The sequence below is a fragment of the Chinchilla lanigera genome, unplaced genomic scaffold, assembly GCF_000276665.1.
Source record: "Chinchilla lanigera isolate Chin_1 unplaced genomic scaffold, ChiLan1.0 scaffold00167, whole genome shotgun sequence".
Classification (NCBI taxonomy): domain Eukaryota; kingdom Metazoa; phylum Chordata; class Mammalia; order Rodentia; family Chinchillidae; genus Chinchilla; species Chinchilla lanigera.
In genome coordinates, this window is record NW_004955568.1 from 169,636 (window position 1) to 185,301 (window position 15,666).

Below are 15,666 nucleotides of genomic sequence, written 5' to 3' on the forward strand. Positions count from 1 at the left end.
AACTGTGATAAATACCACACTGTGGCAAAAGGTTTTATGTTTTTCACTTGGATTGTTAGAGGTCCTGTTTATAACGCTGATAGAAGTAATATATATAATAAATATTTTATTATAAATATATATTTTCTCTTTTTTAGATGGGAGTCTCACTAAATCACCAAATTGCCCTAGCTGGGCCCAAGCCTGGAATCCTCCTGCCTTAGCCTCCCAGAGGGCTGGAATTACAGGCATATTCCACTTTGCTTGGCTATACTGAGAGTTTTGATAGTTAAATTTATGGGGTTTTTGATTTGGTTTGGTTTGGGAGACAAGAGTCTCACTATGCAGTTCAGTCTGGTTTTGAACTCACTATGTAGCCCAGGCTGGTCTTGAACTCACTGCAGTTCTCCTGGTTCAGCCTCCAGAGTGCTGGGATTACAGGCATGCGCCACCACACCTAGTGATAGTTAAATTTCTAACGGGATTTAAGGATCAAATCTTAAATCATTGACTATAATGCATTATTATTCCACAGACTGAAATTATAGATCCTTCTTCGCTTCCTTCCAGACATAATCCTAATCCTGATGTCTCAAAATACATTGCTCTATGTTGGTAATATTTGGGGTTTTTTTTTTTGTCTTTTTGAGACAGGGTCTCGCTATGCAGTTCAGGCTGGCCTTGAGCTTACTTTGTAGCCCAGGCTGGTCTTGAACTCACAACGATCCTCCTGCCTCAGCCTCCTGAGTGCTGGGGTGTGCGCCACTACGCCTGGCCGTTGGCTTTTTTAAATTATGCTACAATTTGCTTTTTTTCTAGACTTCTAGCTCCTTTTCACCGGAGAGGTTTGATTAACTAGCATTAAAGTTCAGATACTCCTTTGTTTCCAGTTTTAACTCCCATTCTACAATAAAGTCAGAATAAAAAATACAAAGCTGATTATGTCACTCTTCACCTCTTACCTTAGTGTGGCTCCAGCGCTCTCAAGGTAAAATACATGCTTAATATCTGGGCTCTGCCCTGCCGTTTCCTTCCCTGCTCATTAGTCGCCATCTCCTAGCTTTCAGCTTCAGTAATAAGGTTGCTGCCTGCAACCCTCTGTCCTGCCCAGCATTCCTCCTGCTTTAACTTCTTTTACACCTTTCTGTATTTCAAGAATCAGATTTTAACATCTCTGGAAAGCTTTACCTGATGCCAAGAGTGAGTCAGTCATCCTTCATTGTTTCTTAATGCCTTACCTTTAGCATAACACTTTGACCTCAAATAATACTCTGCCTAGTTTGTCTCCTGCACTAGTCTGCACATTTCTTGAATGCAGGGCTTTGCTGCTCTCTCCTTAGCATTTGAGTGTACCTGGGGAGGACTCACGTTATTTTTTATTTTGTTTGTTTGTTTGTTTTTTTGTTTTTCTCCGGTACCGGGAACGAAACTCACGACCTTGTGCTTGCCAGGCAGGCACTTTGCCACTGAGCTAAATCCCCAGCCCCTTCACGTTATTTTTTAAATCGATAAATAAAAGTGCCACAAAGCTTTAACCAAAGCCCCTTTACTCTCTTATTAAAAGCCCATCTTTCCTTCCAGCCCTACAGTCTTTCTGCACCAATCTCCTGAAGGTAGGACTGGGAAGATGCAGAGATGGAAGCCACACACAGTAAAGCAAATCTAAAGGAAGCAGCACAGAAAATAGGGTGCTGTTGTAAATGACGTGCAAATGATCTTAACTTGCCCAAGAGATGGCAGAGGCACCCGCTTGGGATTGATTTTTGGCAAATGGTGGCTAACCATACTGACTCCCCAGACTCATTTTTTTTTTTTAGATAGGTAATTTTTAAAATTTTTCTCACAAAAAGACAACTGGAACAAATAAATATAAAATGGTACATATGTCATACTTATCAATGGCCAAATACACATTTTCTTGGTAGTCCCCACAGAATAAACTAATGGAACTTTCAGAAGCGTACACATCCTACCCACCTCCTACCATCTTTAAAAAAAAGTCAACTCTTAATTCTCCACAATTTTTAACAATGAATTCTCAAGTACTCAAGACTAAGGTTATCAAGACATCTAAATCAGTAAATTTAAAAAAATATGTATTCTCTCTCTCATAATATGACATTACCCAGAAACTCCAACTAATGAGTATTCTTATACCTTTTCAGGTCTTACACTTTGCATGAGGCCTATTCTGTTTAAATCTGCATGGCAAATAAAACAGCTGAATAGTATGCATATCTTCCACACATTCCCAAGAAAAAACATTAAGTGTATTTAATATACACTGAACAACAAATGCCCATTTCCTCTACTTGGAGGTAATGCAAAAGATAGACAAATACAAAAACTATTTGTGACCAAATTTAGCTAATAAGATATATCCTGCCTATTTGGCTCACAATAATATACCAAAGTTGGAGCAAGGATGAATATCCAAATGTATTTTTTCACTAAAATTTATCTTCAAATTAATACCTAAAAAGCTTTGCTATTACTTTCAATTAAATGTTCTTTTTAAATAATTTTTCCATCATTTCAAGTCAAATAAAAGCATTTTTTTTTTCCTTTCTGCTCTTTAAAAAATTATTTTTAAAAATCTTCAAATAATTTCTTAGTGGGTACTTACATAATTTTCCACTTTATAAAGAATATCCAGAGGGGCTGGGGATTTAGCTCAGCGGCAAAGCGCCTGCCTGGCAAGGCAAGGTCGTGAGTTCGGTTCCCGGTACCGAAGAAAAACCAAAAAACCAAAAAAAAAATAAAAATAAAAATAAAAAAAAAAAGAATATCCAGAATGGCAGAAAAGAATATAAAATGTTTAAAGGGTCATCTTAGAATAACTAAGTAGATTTGAAATTTTCTTTTGTATGTTTTATGTACTGCCCAGGCCAGTCTGAAGAACATCTACAGATGGAGGAGAGCTCTGACGTCGGATAAACCATGCTCATACGCTCCTGTGCACACAAGGCCTTGAATTCTCCAAAGCATTAGGTTTTTCTAGTTCTATATCTGAACCTTTCTTTGTATTTCAAAGCTAATTTAAAGTTAGAAGGTAAATACATTTTTAAAATTTTGTGGGTGAGTATCATTAAACTATGAGATCAACTTCCTCGGTGATAAGTCAAAACTCCAGAAATGTGGCTATATGTCACAAAGCCCCAAGCGAAGAGCCACGGTGTCAACATGCATGATTGGGAGTCCTATAAAAGTCACAAAGCATTGGAATTCAATGAATTAAATTAAACTCTTCCCAGTAAGAGACAGTGTTTCATGATGGATGCAGATTCTGTTTGCTGTCCATAAGATGTACACACATCACTCCTGCTACAGACTCACTTTGTGATAATTTAGAAGTACAAATTTCACTTCAGAAAATACAAAGGTGGAGTATGAATTTGAAGATACACAGTACAAACAGGAGTTAAATGGAACCTGCCTGCAACAATCTTTTATTATTCCTTTAAGGGTACATAAAATCTGCACACAAACAAAGCATTAATTCTCATAATAAAAAATACTCCCCTAGCCAGGGGGTCCAGTCAGATTCGGTAGTGAGTGTATGTTGTATCACATTCTATTCCACAGGTATGCTTTCTTTTGAGCCTGCAGGGTTAAGCTAGGCTTTTTCTGGAAATGCTAGCTTCTCACGAACTGCCTCCTTTATTGGTAAATACTGTGATATTTCATTAGGTTCCGTGAAGAGGGAAGGTGGAACATGAGTTAAATTAGCAATTTTGCTTTCTCGTGAAGTATATTCGAGTAACATATAGTTCTTGTCAGCCTCATGGTAAACCCTTGTGTCGTTCATTCTGATAAGCACCCCATCAATTCTCAAGAGAAACCGCAACAGCAGAAAAAAGCTAGAAGGCATTACTCTAATTTTCACACTCAAGCTTGAAACTCCATGATCATGAAGTTCATCCTCAAAGAGAACTTCAAAGAATTTCATCTGTTTTCTGGCTTTCAGTTCCTCTGTATCTATATGATCTGTTGTAGGTGTAACTTCTCCACATCCGCTGACTTCATGATGCGGGTCTTGGCCGCCGTCACCTTCCCGGGCCCGAGGGAGAAGTTCTCGTGGCTGCTCTGGAAGCCGTGGATCGAGCGCCAGCTGCGCGCTCCCCAGACTTATAATTCTGTAACCAAATTCCTGTCCAGCCCAAGCCTGGGTCCCGACAAGTCACTCACCTGGGCCCAGGCAAGCAGGAAACTAAAAACTAAGTCCCCAGGCCGCCCTCAGAAGTTTCCTTCCACCTGAGCCAGTCCGAGAGGGTTGAGTACCGCCGCCTGGCGGTCGAGCCCGAGGACCCCTGGCAGGGAAGCTGCAGCGCACACGGCCAGTAGTTTCCGGAACATGAGGGTTCGACATGCGATGTCCGCAACCAGCTACTGAACAGTAATATTCCAGGTAGCATCTAAGGGCATCACCACAACAGTGGTCAGTAAATCCGCAGCGGCTAAGTGGGCGAAGAGTCGCCGGGCCGGAGAGGGACGCAGGTGGCTGGTCGCGGCCGTGTCACTGACCACAGCACGGCCAGGTTCCCTCCAGCAGAAGAAAAGAAGAGCACAATGGTCACTCCTACTCGGACCCTGGCTGCAGCTGAGACGGTGGGCAGCTCGGAGCCCTCCCCCTCCACTCCGGATCCCGCCCAGGCCGCCTCCCCCACCGCGGGCCCCGGCGGGGTGCAGCTGCCCGCACACGCGCTGGCCTAGAAGGGCGGAGTGGGGAGGGCGAACGGTGGTGTGCAGCGGTTAGCTTCGGCCGCTGATTCTTCGCTTTTCTTTTAACGTTTGAAGCTGGTCATTGCAAATTTCTCCCACTAAAGTCTCTGTAGACTCTCCGGCTATGCTGGAGAAGGTCACCAAACAGAAATCTGGTGCTAATCATGCCCCTTTCCCTTGCATATTAGTCTGGGCTTCGGGTTTCAACTGCTTCAGACTCGCTTAGTGCCTAGACTCCGAGGTTCAACCCAAGCGTGTGCGCGTGTGCGTGCGTGTGCGCGGGCGCGTGCGCGTGTCCGCGGGCGCCCGGTGCTCGGAGGGGCGCGCCCTAGGCGAACGCTGCCCAGCTTCCTGCTGCGCTTTCTTGCTCCGCCCCTGCAGGCCCCGCCTTTACTCTTGAATATTTAAAGCAGAAGAGCCTGCTGGAGGTGTGCTTAGGAGAGACTGTTTTATAAGGGGATTCTCTGACGGAGATTCACGTACAGTAACACGAGAATGCAGATCCAAAGACAAGCGCTTCGAGTCCTGAAACTCCGCTTTCTGGGCTGGCTCCACACAGTTTCTTTCCGATGCTGTTTGTCCCTCGCGAGGCACCGTTGGTTCGCCTAGTAGGCGTGACTAGGGGCTGGAAGTAGGGCGGGAGCGGGGCCGTGGAGGCACGGCCGCCGCTGTCATGGACGCCTGGGTCCGCTTCAGTTCCCAGAGCCAGGCTCGGGAGCGGCTGTGTAGGTGCGGCCCGAGGAGGGACGGGAGGGGGATGGGCAGCCAAAGGTTCTGGTGAGGCGAGGTTCAGCAGGGCTACGGGGGTCCAAAAGGGTCAACTCTGGCTACGGCGGCCCGTGCGGACTTTGAGGAGCACGGTAGTGAAGAGATGATTGTTTTCTGCTCACGGGAAAGATGGAGAAACTGAGGCATGAGTGGACTAACGGGGAGGCCAGTTAAGGTTCCTGTGCCTACATAAATTCAGCAGTTTCCTCGCTGGGCGGTGTGGAGTGAGGCGCGATTCCTCCGCGGCGCATAGCGATCTGGACTTTTTGCCCAGAGCTGAGAAGCTCTCAGCGTCCTTTCCCCGCATTCTGCGGTCACCTGCGCGCAGCTCAGCCTCCGCACGCTTTTGGTCTCCGGCCAGCTGGAGGGCCTCAGTTTCTTAGTTCACCCTCCGGCCGTACCTCTCTCCTGCACGTCGTGGACGTGCGCGGCCGCGCTTGTGACGGAACCTTGCTGCCCTCGCTGGCCCCCTTATTCCTAGTCATTGTCAGATTTCTTACTTTGTGCTCCCCACTCCCAGCAGACGCTATAGGTTCTTTTTTTCATGCCTGTTCCTTTCCCAGGCCTGGAGGAGGAACGACGAGATATGGGCATGCAGAGGAGGAGAGAGAAAATCCAGCCTTGTGTTTTGGAGGGCGGTTTTGAAGGGGGAGGTTAGGGAGGCCGCCACCATATTCTGCCTGTCGTCTCCTGCAGGGCCGCCCAGTATGCGTGCTCCCTTCTTGGCCATGCACTGCAGAGACGTGGGGCCAGTCCTGAGTTACAGAAACGGATTCAGCAACTGGAGGGTCACCTGAGCCTTGGAAGAAAACGTAAGTAACTGTACCCCAGCCTTTCTTCCCTTCCCCCTATTCTTCCCTTTTCCTGTTTTTTCCTCTTCTACCAGTTCTTTTCCCTCATTTGGTTCTGTACTTATCCTCTGCATGTCTCCAGTTAAGATAAGAGAGCAGGTATAAGGAAGTAATAGATGATTGGAAAGAATGGGGCATGTTTGAGAAAGCTTAAACTGGGATAAAAATTGGAATTTGAAGTACAGTACTCTGGGAAGCTGAGATGGGAGGCTTGAGTCCAGGCTGGACAACTTAGTGATTAGCAAGAATTCGTCTCAAAATAAAAATAAAAATGTTTAAAAGGGCTGGGAGCTGGGTATGATGGCACACACCTGTAATCCCAGCACTGGGGAGGCTGAGGCAGGAGAATTGCTGAAAGTTCAAAAACAGCCTGTACTACTTAGTAAGACCTTGTCTCAAACACAAAAACAAAACAAAACAAAAACCAGGCTGGGGATGTAGCTCGTTTGAAGACCTTGAATTCAATTCCCAGTACCCCAAAAAATTTAAAATAAATTTTAAAAATTTGAAGCAAAAAAGAATGAACTGTTTCTACTTTTTTTGTTTATTTGCTTGCATGTTACTATTACTTGTTTCACTTTCACCGTCTTGCCTTCTCTTTTTTTGTATCTTGCTCTCTGCCTTTCTACTTCCAATTCCTTGCTTTCTCTTGTGAATCTCCACAAGTTCTACGCCTGGGCAACTCAGCAGATGCTCTCGAGTCAGCCAAAAGAGCTGTGCACCTATCAGATGTTGTCCTGAGATTCTGCATCACTGTTAGTCACCTCAATCGAGCCTTGTACTTCGCATGTGACAATGTCCTATGGGCTGGAAAGTCTGGACTAGCTCCCCATGTGGATCAGGAGAAGTGGGTGCAACGCTCATTCAGGTTTGTTGCTTTTTTTTTTTTTTGAGACAGGGTCTTGCTTTGTAGTGCAGTCCGGCCTTAAGTTTACTATGTAGCTCAGCCTGGCCTTGCACTCACACTCACAGTGATTTCCTGAGTGCTGGGATTACAGGCATGTGCCACCATGCCTGGGTTCAGGTTTGTTATCCTTTTATCCTACAAGACCTTATGTAGCCCCCATACTCTACAGCTTGCCTTTTATGAGAGAAAGATCTCTCAGGTTCTTCCCAGAGTATATAGTTGGCCATCTGTTTTTTTGGCTCCACATTCATGGATTCAACCAACCACAGATTGAAAATATTGGGGGGAAAATTGCATCTGTGTTGAACACGTATAGACGTTTTTCTTCTCTTTATTCCTTAGTATAGTAAACAACCCTTTATAGCATTTATATTGTGTTAGGTATTATAAGTAATATAGAGATGTTTTAAAGTATACAAGAGTATATATGTAGGTAATATGCAATTACTATACTATTTTATATAAAGGATTTAAGCACCTGGATTTTGGTAAGATTTGGGTATACATCAGAGTCTCGGAACCAATACCCTATGAAGACCAAGAAGAAACTATATATGTGAAGCAATTCTTTAATTCCAGTCCGCATTTAGATCTTAATCAGAGAATAATGAATGGGGTAGATGGAAGGCACATGCCCTTCCGTAGTGAATGACTAAGATTAGACATGATACTACTTTCTTTCTGCTTCTATGTATACCACAGGTATTCCCCCTCCCCACTTGTTTGTTTATTCATTCAAAAGATTTTTGTAAGAGATGGGCCTCAATATGTTGCCCAGGCTATCCCAAACTCTTGGGCTTAATCAGTCCTCCTATCTCAGCTTCCCAAGTAGTTGGGACTATTTGCAAGGGCCGGCACCATTCCACTCAGCTTTTCCATTAACATTTATTAGGTATACTTACTATGAGCTAGGGGATAAAGCAAAGAGCTAAACAGATATGATGTCTACTCCCAAGAGGCTTCCACTCTAGTGGGGGAGTGAAATATTAAAACAGATAACTACTCAAATATGGAAAACCACAGGTCTTTATAAGAGGATAATGACAAGAGGAGCTAATTTAGAATAAAGTCATGGGGGCTGGGGATTTAGCTCAGCGGCACAGCGCCTGCCTGGCAAGCGCGAGGTCGTGAGTTCAATTCGCGGTACCGGAAAAAAAAAAAACAACAAAAAAAGAAACTATGAATTATTAGCCAGGTGTGGTGGCGCATGCCTGTAATCCCAGCACTTGGGAGGCTGAGGCAGAAGGATCATTGTGAGTTCAAGACCAGCCTGGGCTACAAAGTAAGCTCAAGGCCAGCCTGAACTGCATAGCGAGACCCTGTCTCAAAAAAAAAAAAAAAAAAAAAAAAAAAAGAATGAAGTCATGGAAGAAGTCTTTGAGAAAGTAATATTTTAGTTCACACCTGAAATAGTAGTTAGACAATACAGAGAGTAATAGATAAGACCTTTCCAAACAGAACATAGCACATTCTAAGGTTTTGAACCAAGAAAGACTTCAGGCAATTAGAAAAGTAGAAAGAAAGCCAGTGTGATGGATGGTATTGATGAGTATGGGGGATACATTCAAATTTGAAAGACAGAGACCAAATCATTTATGTGGAGCCTTTTAGGCAATGGTAAGATTTTTGTTTGTTTGTTTTGTTTAAATTTTATTTTTAATACAGTAGGACATTATTAAAGGGTTCTATCCAGGGACATAACACGATTCAAATTGTATTTAAAGAACATCTGTCTTGTACTGGGGATGTAGCTCAGCGGTAGAGCACCTGCCTAGCACAAGAGGAGCTCTGGTTCAATCCACACCAGCATGGCAAAAATAACTCCAAAACCCAAAGAACAAAAACAAGAACATCTGTCTTGCTGTGATGTCCTGTGGAAAATGGATTGCAGTGGGGCAAGACAGGAGTTGCCCTAAGCTTAGACTGAGGGGGTGGAAAAATCTATGATTTAGGAGTAAAATTCTATGGCCTTGAATTTCCCTCCAGTTCCATATCTGCACATTTAATGAACCACATACAGAAAACATTCTAAAAAAAATTGGATCTGCACTGAATATGTGTAGACTTTTTTTGGTCATTATTCCTTGAACAATATAGTATAACAGCTATTCACATAACATTTATATCATATAAGTATTACCAGTAATCTAGAGATGATTTAAAATATATTAAATGATATGCATAGGTTATATGAAAATACTATGCCATTTTATGTGCAGGAGTTGAGCATCTGTAGATTTTGGTATTTGTGGAGAGAAGAGTTCAAGAAATGGTCCCCCTCAGATACCAGTGTCAACTGTACAGATTACTTGTGTTTGGTTTTTGTTTCCCTATGATTTTCTTTGTACTTTTCATTATATTACCATCTTTCTATTTCTATTTTTGCCTTATTTTTCTCTTTATCTTTCTCAGTGAGTTACAACTATAGCACAGTTTATGATGTATGAGGGCTGGGAGATGGCAGCATAGCTGGAGTGGTATGAAAAAGCAACTTCCCCAGAAGAGTCTATATGCTATATTTATTTGTTTTATTCAAAAATATTTATTGAAGGGCCAGGGTTATAGCTCAGTGACACAGCATGTGCCTGGAAAGCACAAGGTCTTGAGTTCTATTTCTAGTACCAAAAAAAAATTATTGAACTCTTACTATGTGGCAGGCATTGGTTTAGATATAGAGAAACAGTGGTTAAAGTTCCTATGAAATTTACATTGTAACAAGAAGGGACAGTAAGTAAGAATATCAAATGTGGCAAGTGCTATGCAGAAAATTGAAACAGACTTATGTGGTAGAGAGTAAATAGTTTACTCTCTTAAATTGAGGGATCATGGAAGGCTTCTCTGAAGAAATGACATTTAAATTCAGACTTGAAGAACAAAAAAGAGCCAGCCATGTACTAAGTAATGCAAATGCTCTTAAGGTAAGAAAAAGTTTGATAGGATCAAAATGTAGAAAGAAACCAATATGGTTGGAGCATAGTGATTGAGAGAAGGAATGGTACGAGACAAAGTTAGAGAGGTAAGGGCCAGATGATGTTGAGTCTGGAAGCCTGTCTAAGGTATATAGTTGCTCTTCTAAATGTGATATGAAGGAAACCCTGGTAAGTTTTAAAACCAGGAGTAATAATGAGATTTATTTTGTGGTAGCTCCTTTATGAAATTAAATTATTGGGGATGGGAGCAAAATGGGCTACAGAGACACCAGTTAAATGGCAAAAGCAGTAGTCCAGGCAAGAAGTAATAACTGCTTAAACTATGGTGTTGGAGAGCAGTAGAGAAATATAACTGGCTTCAGGATATTTTGGAAGTAGGACAACTTATTGATTACCAACCACGATTGTAAGAGTAAATTAAAAATAGAAGCGTAGGGGCTGAAGTTTTAACTCAGTGGTAGAACTTTTCCAGATGTGTAAGGCCCTGGGTTTGATCCTCGGCACTGAAAGCAATAGCAACACAGATTTTGTACTTAAGGAATTTATAATTAACATATAGCAGTTATTTAACACTTTAAAAAATTTTGTTTTTCTTAGAGAATTGCATTTAGCTGAGCGTGGTGGCACATGCCTGAATCTCAGCAGTTGGGAGGCTGAGGAAGAGGATCACCATGAATTCAAGGCCAGCCTGGGCTGTACAGTGAGCTCAAGGCCAGCCTAAAATACATAGTGAGACCTTGTGTCAAAAAAACCGAACAAGGGCTGGGGATTTAGCTCAGCGGCAAAAGCGCCTGCCTGGCAAGCGCAAGGTCGTGAGTTCGGTTCCTGGTACCGGAGAAAAACCAAAAAAACCGAACAAACAAAAAAAGAGTTGAATTTAGGTGATTTGTAATGTATATGAGTCTCTTGAACAACTGAAATGTGTTCTTTCAAAACAAGTTTGCATTATGGGTCAAGTTGAATCTGATGTATGTTAAGGGGCTACCTTAGAAGTGAACTTTGAAGTTGATGTTGGAAGATTTCACGATGCTTATGAATTTTAAGCCAGGATTTTAAGGTGCACACATACACACATATTAGTTACAGAAAGGTAGGAGGACTTTTTTTCATTCTTATTGGGGTATAATTGACAATTAGAAACTGTATATATTTATGGAGTATAGTGTAACATTTTATATATGTACCATTGTAAAGTGATCAACACAAGCTAGTTAACCAATTTATCACTTCACAGTTGCCTTTTTTTTAAATGGTGAGAATACTTACAAGTATACCATCCAGTATTGTGAACTATAGTCACCATGCTGTGTGTTAGATCTCCAGGATTTACGCATTTTTGCATATCTTAAACTTTGTGCCCTTTGACCAATATCTTCTTCTTTCGCTCACCCCCCAGTTCCTGGCAATCATCTCTTCTATTCTGTGCTTCTATGAATTAGGTTTTTTAAAGCCCACATATAAGATCATGTTGTATTTGTCTGTGTCTGGCTTATTTCACCTAGCATAACGTCTTCAAGGAAGGACATATTTTCCCCTTTTGGTTTTGGAGACAGGGTCTCACTCTCCAGAGACCCAGGTCGGCCTTAGACTTGCAGTTCTTCTTCCTCGGTCTCCTGAGTGCTAGGATTACACGGGCATATGGCACCATGCCTGGTGTCTTGGTTGTTTCATCACTGAGACAGAGTACCTGACACCCACAGATTAAAGGAGGAGAAATTTACTTAGGTTCCAGTTTCAGTCCACAGTCATTTGGCTCCAAGGCAGGATGGCATGGCACAGGGACGTGGAAGAACAGCTACTTACCTCATGGTGGACAGGAAGAAGAGAGTGAGAAGGAAGAAGCTGGAAAGGGAGATAAACCCTCCTAGGCTGTACTGCCAGTGACCGCCTCTTCTGACCAGACCCTACTTCCTAACAAGCCAGCCATAAGCCCCCGTAATCCCATCACCTTCCGAAGGCCTCACCTATGGCTTTTGGGGGACATCTAGATATAAGCCATAGCACCTGGTAAGGGAAGACATTTCTTTTCTTCCGTCTTTCTGAGATAGGGTCTTGCTATGCAGCTCAGGCTGGCCTTGATCTTACTTTGTAGCCCAGGCTGGTCTTTTTTTTTTTTCCCCAGACTGGTCTTAAACTTGCAACAATCCTCCTGCCTCAGCCTCCCAAGTGCTGGAACTACAGGCATGCGCCACCAGGCTCAGTGCAGGAAGACATTTCTAGTAGTTGGTTATAGTATTCATTTGTGATGTTCTAATATGTACTCCTTGTACTACATGGAAAAAAATTTTAAGTATTATGTTGTAATGTTAAGGTTTATATGCCTTGTTTAACTCTTCTGCTCTGTGTATCTCAGGTACTATCTCTTTTCCCTCATCATGAATTTGAGCCGTGATGCTTATGAAATTCGCTTACTCATGGAACAAGAGTCTTCAGCTTGTAACCGGAGACTGAAGGGCTCTGGAGGAGGAGTCCTAGGAGGACTTGAAACTGGAGGATCTGGAGGACCAGGAACTCCCGGAAGAGGCCTGCCTCAACTGGCTCTGAAGCTTCGGCTCCAAGTCCTGCTCTTGGCTCGGGTCCTTCAAGGTCATCCCCCACTTCTGCTGGATGTGGTCAAAAATGCCTGTGATCTCTTCATTCCACTGGACAAATTAGGCCTCTGGCGCTGTGGCCCTGGGATTGTGGGGCTTTGTGGCCTTGTGTCCTCCATCCTGTCAATTCTCACCCTAATCTATCCCTGGTTAAGACTCAAGCCTTGACACTCTGGTACAGGATAAAGAGGGGACCTGAACTGGTGAAATGAAATTTGAGATCATCTCCCATGCACTAGCCTCATTCTAATTCTACTTCTTGATTAGTTAAAATCCTGAATTTAGGGGTTTAGGGAGGAGACTTGGGGAAGATGAGGCAAAGATAGATGACTTGTCAATAGAGTGATTCTGATACCCAGATATGCCTAAGCTTTTATTCTTTTTCTCTTTCATTGTCTGAATCTCTCTTGACTCTATTTTATAATCCCAAGTCTATTTAAGATACTTCTTGCTTTATCTGCACAGTCCCCTGTCTAGAAATTAAATGGAGATCCTTTTTGGTAGAGATCCTTTTTGGTAACATTTGATTTGTAAGACTCTGCCTTCTTTTTTTCTCCAGAGGGTGCTTGTGACAAATTATTTTTCTCCTTCAGACTCCAAATCATAATTTTTTATTGTTGTTTATTGATACAGGGCCTCACTATGCAGCCCAGGCTGGCCTCAACTCAAGTGATCTTCCTGCCTCAGCCTCCTGAGTGCTGGGATTATAAATGTGTGCCACCATGCCTGGCATAAATTGTAATTTTTAAAACTTCATGTTCCAGTGAACCCTTTCTTTGTGTTTCTGCACCACAGGTTGTTTAATGCTTCCTCTTCCATCCTCATATCTACCTCACCAACCTCTCTTGTGATCTGGCCCTTACCCTTCCCTGTACTCACACCTTCAGATTTCTGCTTACCCTTTGATTTCAGAGCTTTGTTCCCTAGCTGGTTCTTCTTTACCTATCCAGATTGATGCTGTGTCTGGCATCCTGCTGTAAGTACTGTACAATGATTCTGTGTAAATAGCTGTGGCCCATGTCCACAATGGAGAGCAAGCCTCCCAGGTCAGCAAATTAAAGATCAGTTTGCTCACTGACATTTGGTCTGGTCCTTCATGTTCTCATCATTTGAGGTCCTTATTCATGTCACTGTGGTTTGAGTTTTTCATGGGATTATCTGCTGACATCCCCCACAGATTTTTGTAGGGCACCTGTAGTGTGCAGGGCAAAATATTAAATAGTGAACATACAAAATCTAAGAAACAAACAAATAAAAAAAAAGCTAAGAAGCTTCATGATCCCCAAGTCCTTTGAGAAATTAGAAATGTACAGCCTCGTGGCATTGGGAGAGGGATGGTCTAATGCTAAAGTGTAAAATTAAACTAACAGAAAACACACCTAACACCAACTGATAGATGCGGTCCCTGCAAAAGCTGTAACACCACAAACAGCATAGGCTGAGCCACAAGCAGGATCAAGTGGACTGGGGCTGTTAAGGCTTGGTTTGCACACTTGGGGGATAATACCACTGCCATCAGCTCTTTGATTTTGCATATCCCAGCTTGAGATAAATAAGGTTAGGAAGTGGAAAACAATCTTTCTCTCACTCCTACTCTCTGTTCCAAATTTGAGGAAAGCATTGTTAAGTGGGCAACAAAGAAGAAAAGCAGCAGAAATGGTCAGATGGCCAGGCATGGTGGCACATGCCTGTAATCCCAGCACTTGGGAGGCTGAGGTAGGACAATTTGCATGAGTTCAAGGCCAGCCTGGGCTACATACTGTGTTCAAGGCCAGCCTTAACTATGGGGCTAGACCCTGTATCAAAATAAAAAAGGTCCAAAATTGTGTCCTCTTTGGATATTGAGATGAGGCCTCCAGGGGGCAGCACCGAGGCAGATGGCTAACTTTAAGATCTCTCAGTCCTCCTCTCCTTGGTCTGGGGCTCCCCACGGTTTCCCACCAGCACTCCTCCCATTCCTTCCAACTTTATTTTTAGCTGCCAGTGGGAGGGGGCAGGATTGGAGAGAAAGTAAAGAAAACAGAAAAGGAAAGGGATAGAGGCACAGAGGACTTCTCACACAGGACAGAACGACCAGGCATGGAGCTTTCCCTCTTCCCTCACCTGTTCTTGCCCCTGGTGTATCTGGCAGGTGAGGGAAGTTAACTTGTTGGTTTCTGGGGGGAATGGAGATTGTGTGGAATTGACACTGCTGAGGTTAAACTTTGGGGGATTTAGGGCAGGAGGTAAATACTGCTTCTACATTTCATGTGTGTGAATATATTCTTATGTTCCCACATATGACTACTTCAGTATGAAGACTGGCAGGGGCTAAAGCTGTCTAGGGCCTTGTGTAAGATTTGCACCTAATCTAAAACCTTTATCCTAAACAAGGTAGGAAGGAGGAGGCAGAAAAGAAACATGATATGATCTTCCACGTGGCTCGTCTGATCCCTGGTACCTCGTTCTCTTCTCCCTACCCTTGGCAGTCCCTGGGGCATGAGGCATAACTGCCTTACTATGTGTGTGGTCAGAATTCTGGCTTTATATAACCAGTGAGCAACAGTTCTTGGTCATACAGCCCTGCCAGCTTCCTGGATGCAAAAAGGCTCCCACACAGAACATTTTTCTGAAAGCAAGAAGTTTAGGTTAGAGCTATAGCCATTTGCATGGTTGTTGGTGGGGTAGCCTGAGAGGGAGTTGCTTAAAAGTAAGGAACAAGACACAAATTTGGGAAGAGAACCATGGGAGGGACAGAAGGCCTGAAATTTTTCCTTGCCAGTGCCCTGTAATCTTTGTTTCCTAAAATACCAGTTTTGATTTTAAGGGAATTGGGGTCAGAAAGACATGGTTGAGTGCTTTTTGAGTGGGCCAAAGTTTGAGGAAACCATGGAGGTAAGCAAGGGGCTTACCCTTCAGCTTGAGAAGGTAAATGTGAT

The 15,666-nt window shown here is 43.1% G+C and overlaps 2 protein-coding genes across 6 annotated transcripts in view; both read left to right on the plus strand.

Moving 5' to 3' along the window:
• Window positions 1–5,134: 5,134 nt before the first annotated feature.
• On the plus strand, window positions 5,135–13,443 carry Pex11b (peroxisomal biogenesis factor 11 beta; the record flags this gene model as incomplete). Its single annotated transcript, XM_005413426.2, is given in 4 exon segments — window positions 5,135–5,430; window positions 6,166–6,281; window positions 6,987–7,188; window positions 12,511–13,443. Coding segments are annotated over 4 exon segments (780 nt in total). The 5' UTR covers window positions 5,135–5,374.
• Window positions 13,444–14,763: 1,320 nt separating this feature from the next.
• Itga10 (integrin, alpha 10) overlaps window positions 14,764–15,666 on the plus strand; it is a 16,931-nt gene continuing 16,028 nt past the window's right edge. For 4 of the 5 annotated variants that reach the window (XM_013509330.1, XM_013509332.1, XM_013509331.1 and 1 more), the window contains exon 1: window positions 14,764–14,879. In XM_013509330.1, the coding sequence (XP_013364784.1) occupies window positions 14,828–14,879 (52 nt within the window). In that variant the 5' untranslated portion in view covers window positions 14,764–14,827. The remainder of the gene's footprint in view (window positions 14,880–15,666) is intronic. The other variant, XM_005413428.2, reaches the window with a different exon arrangement.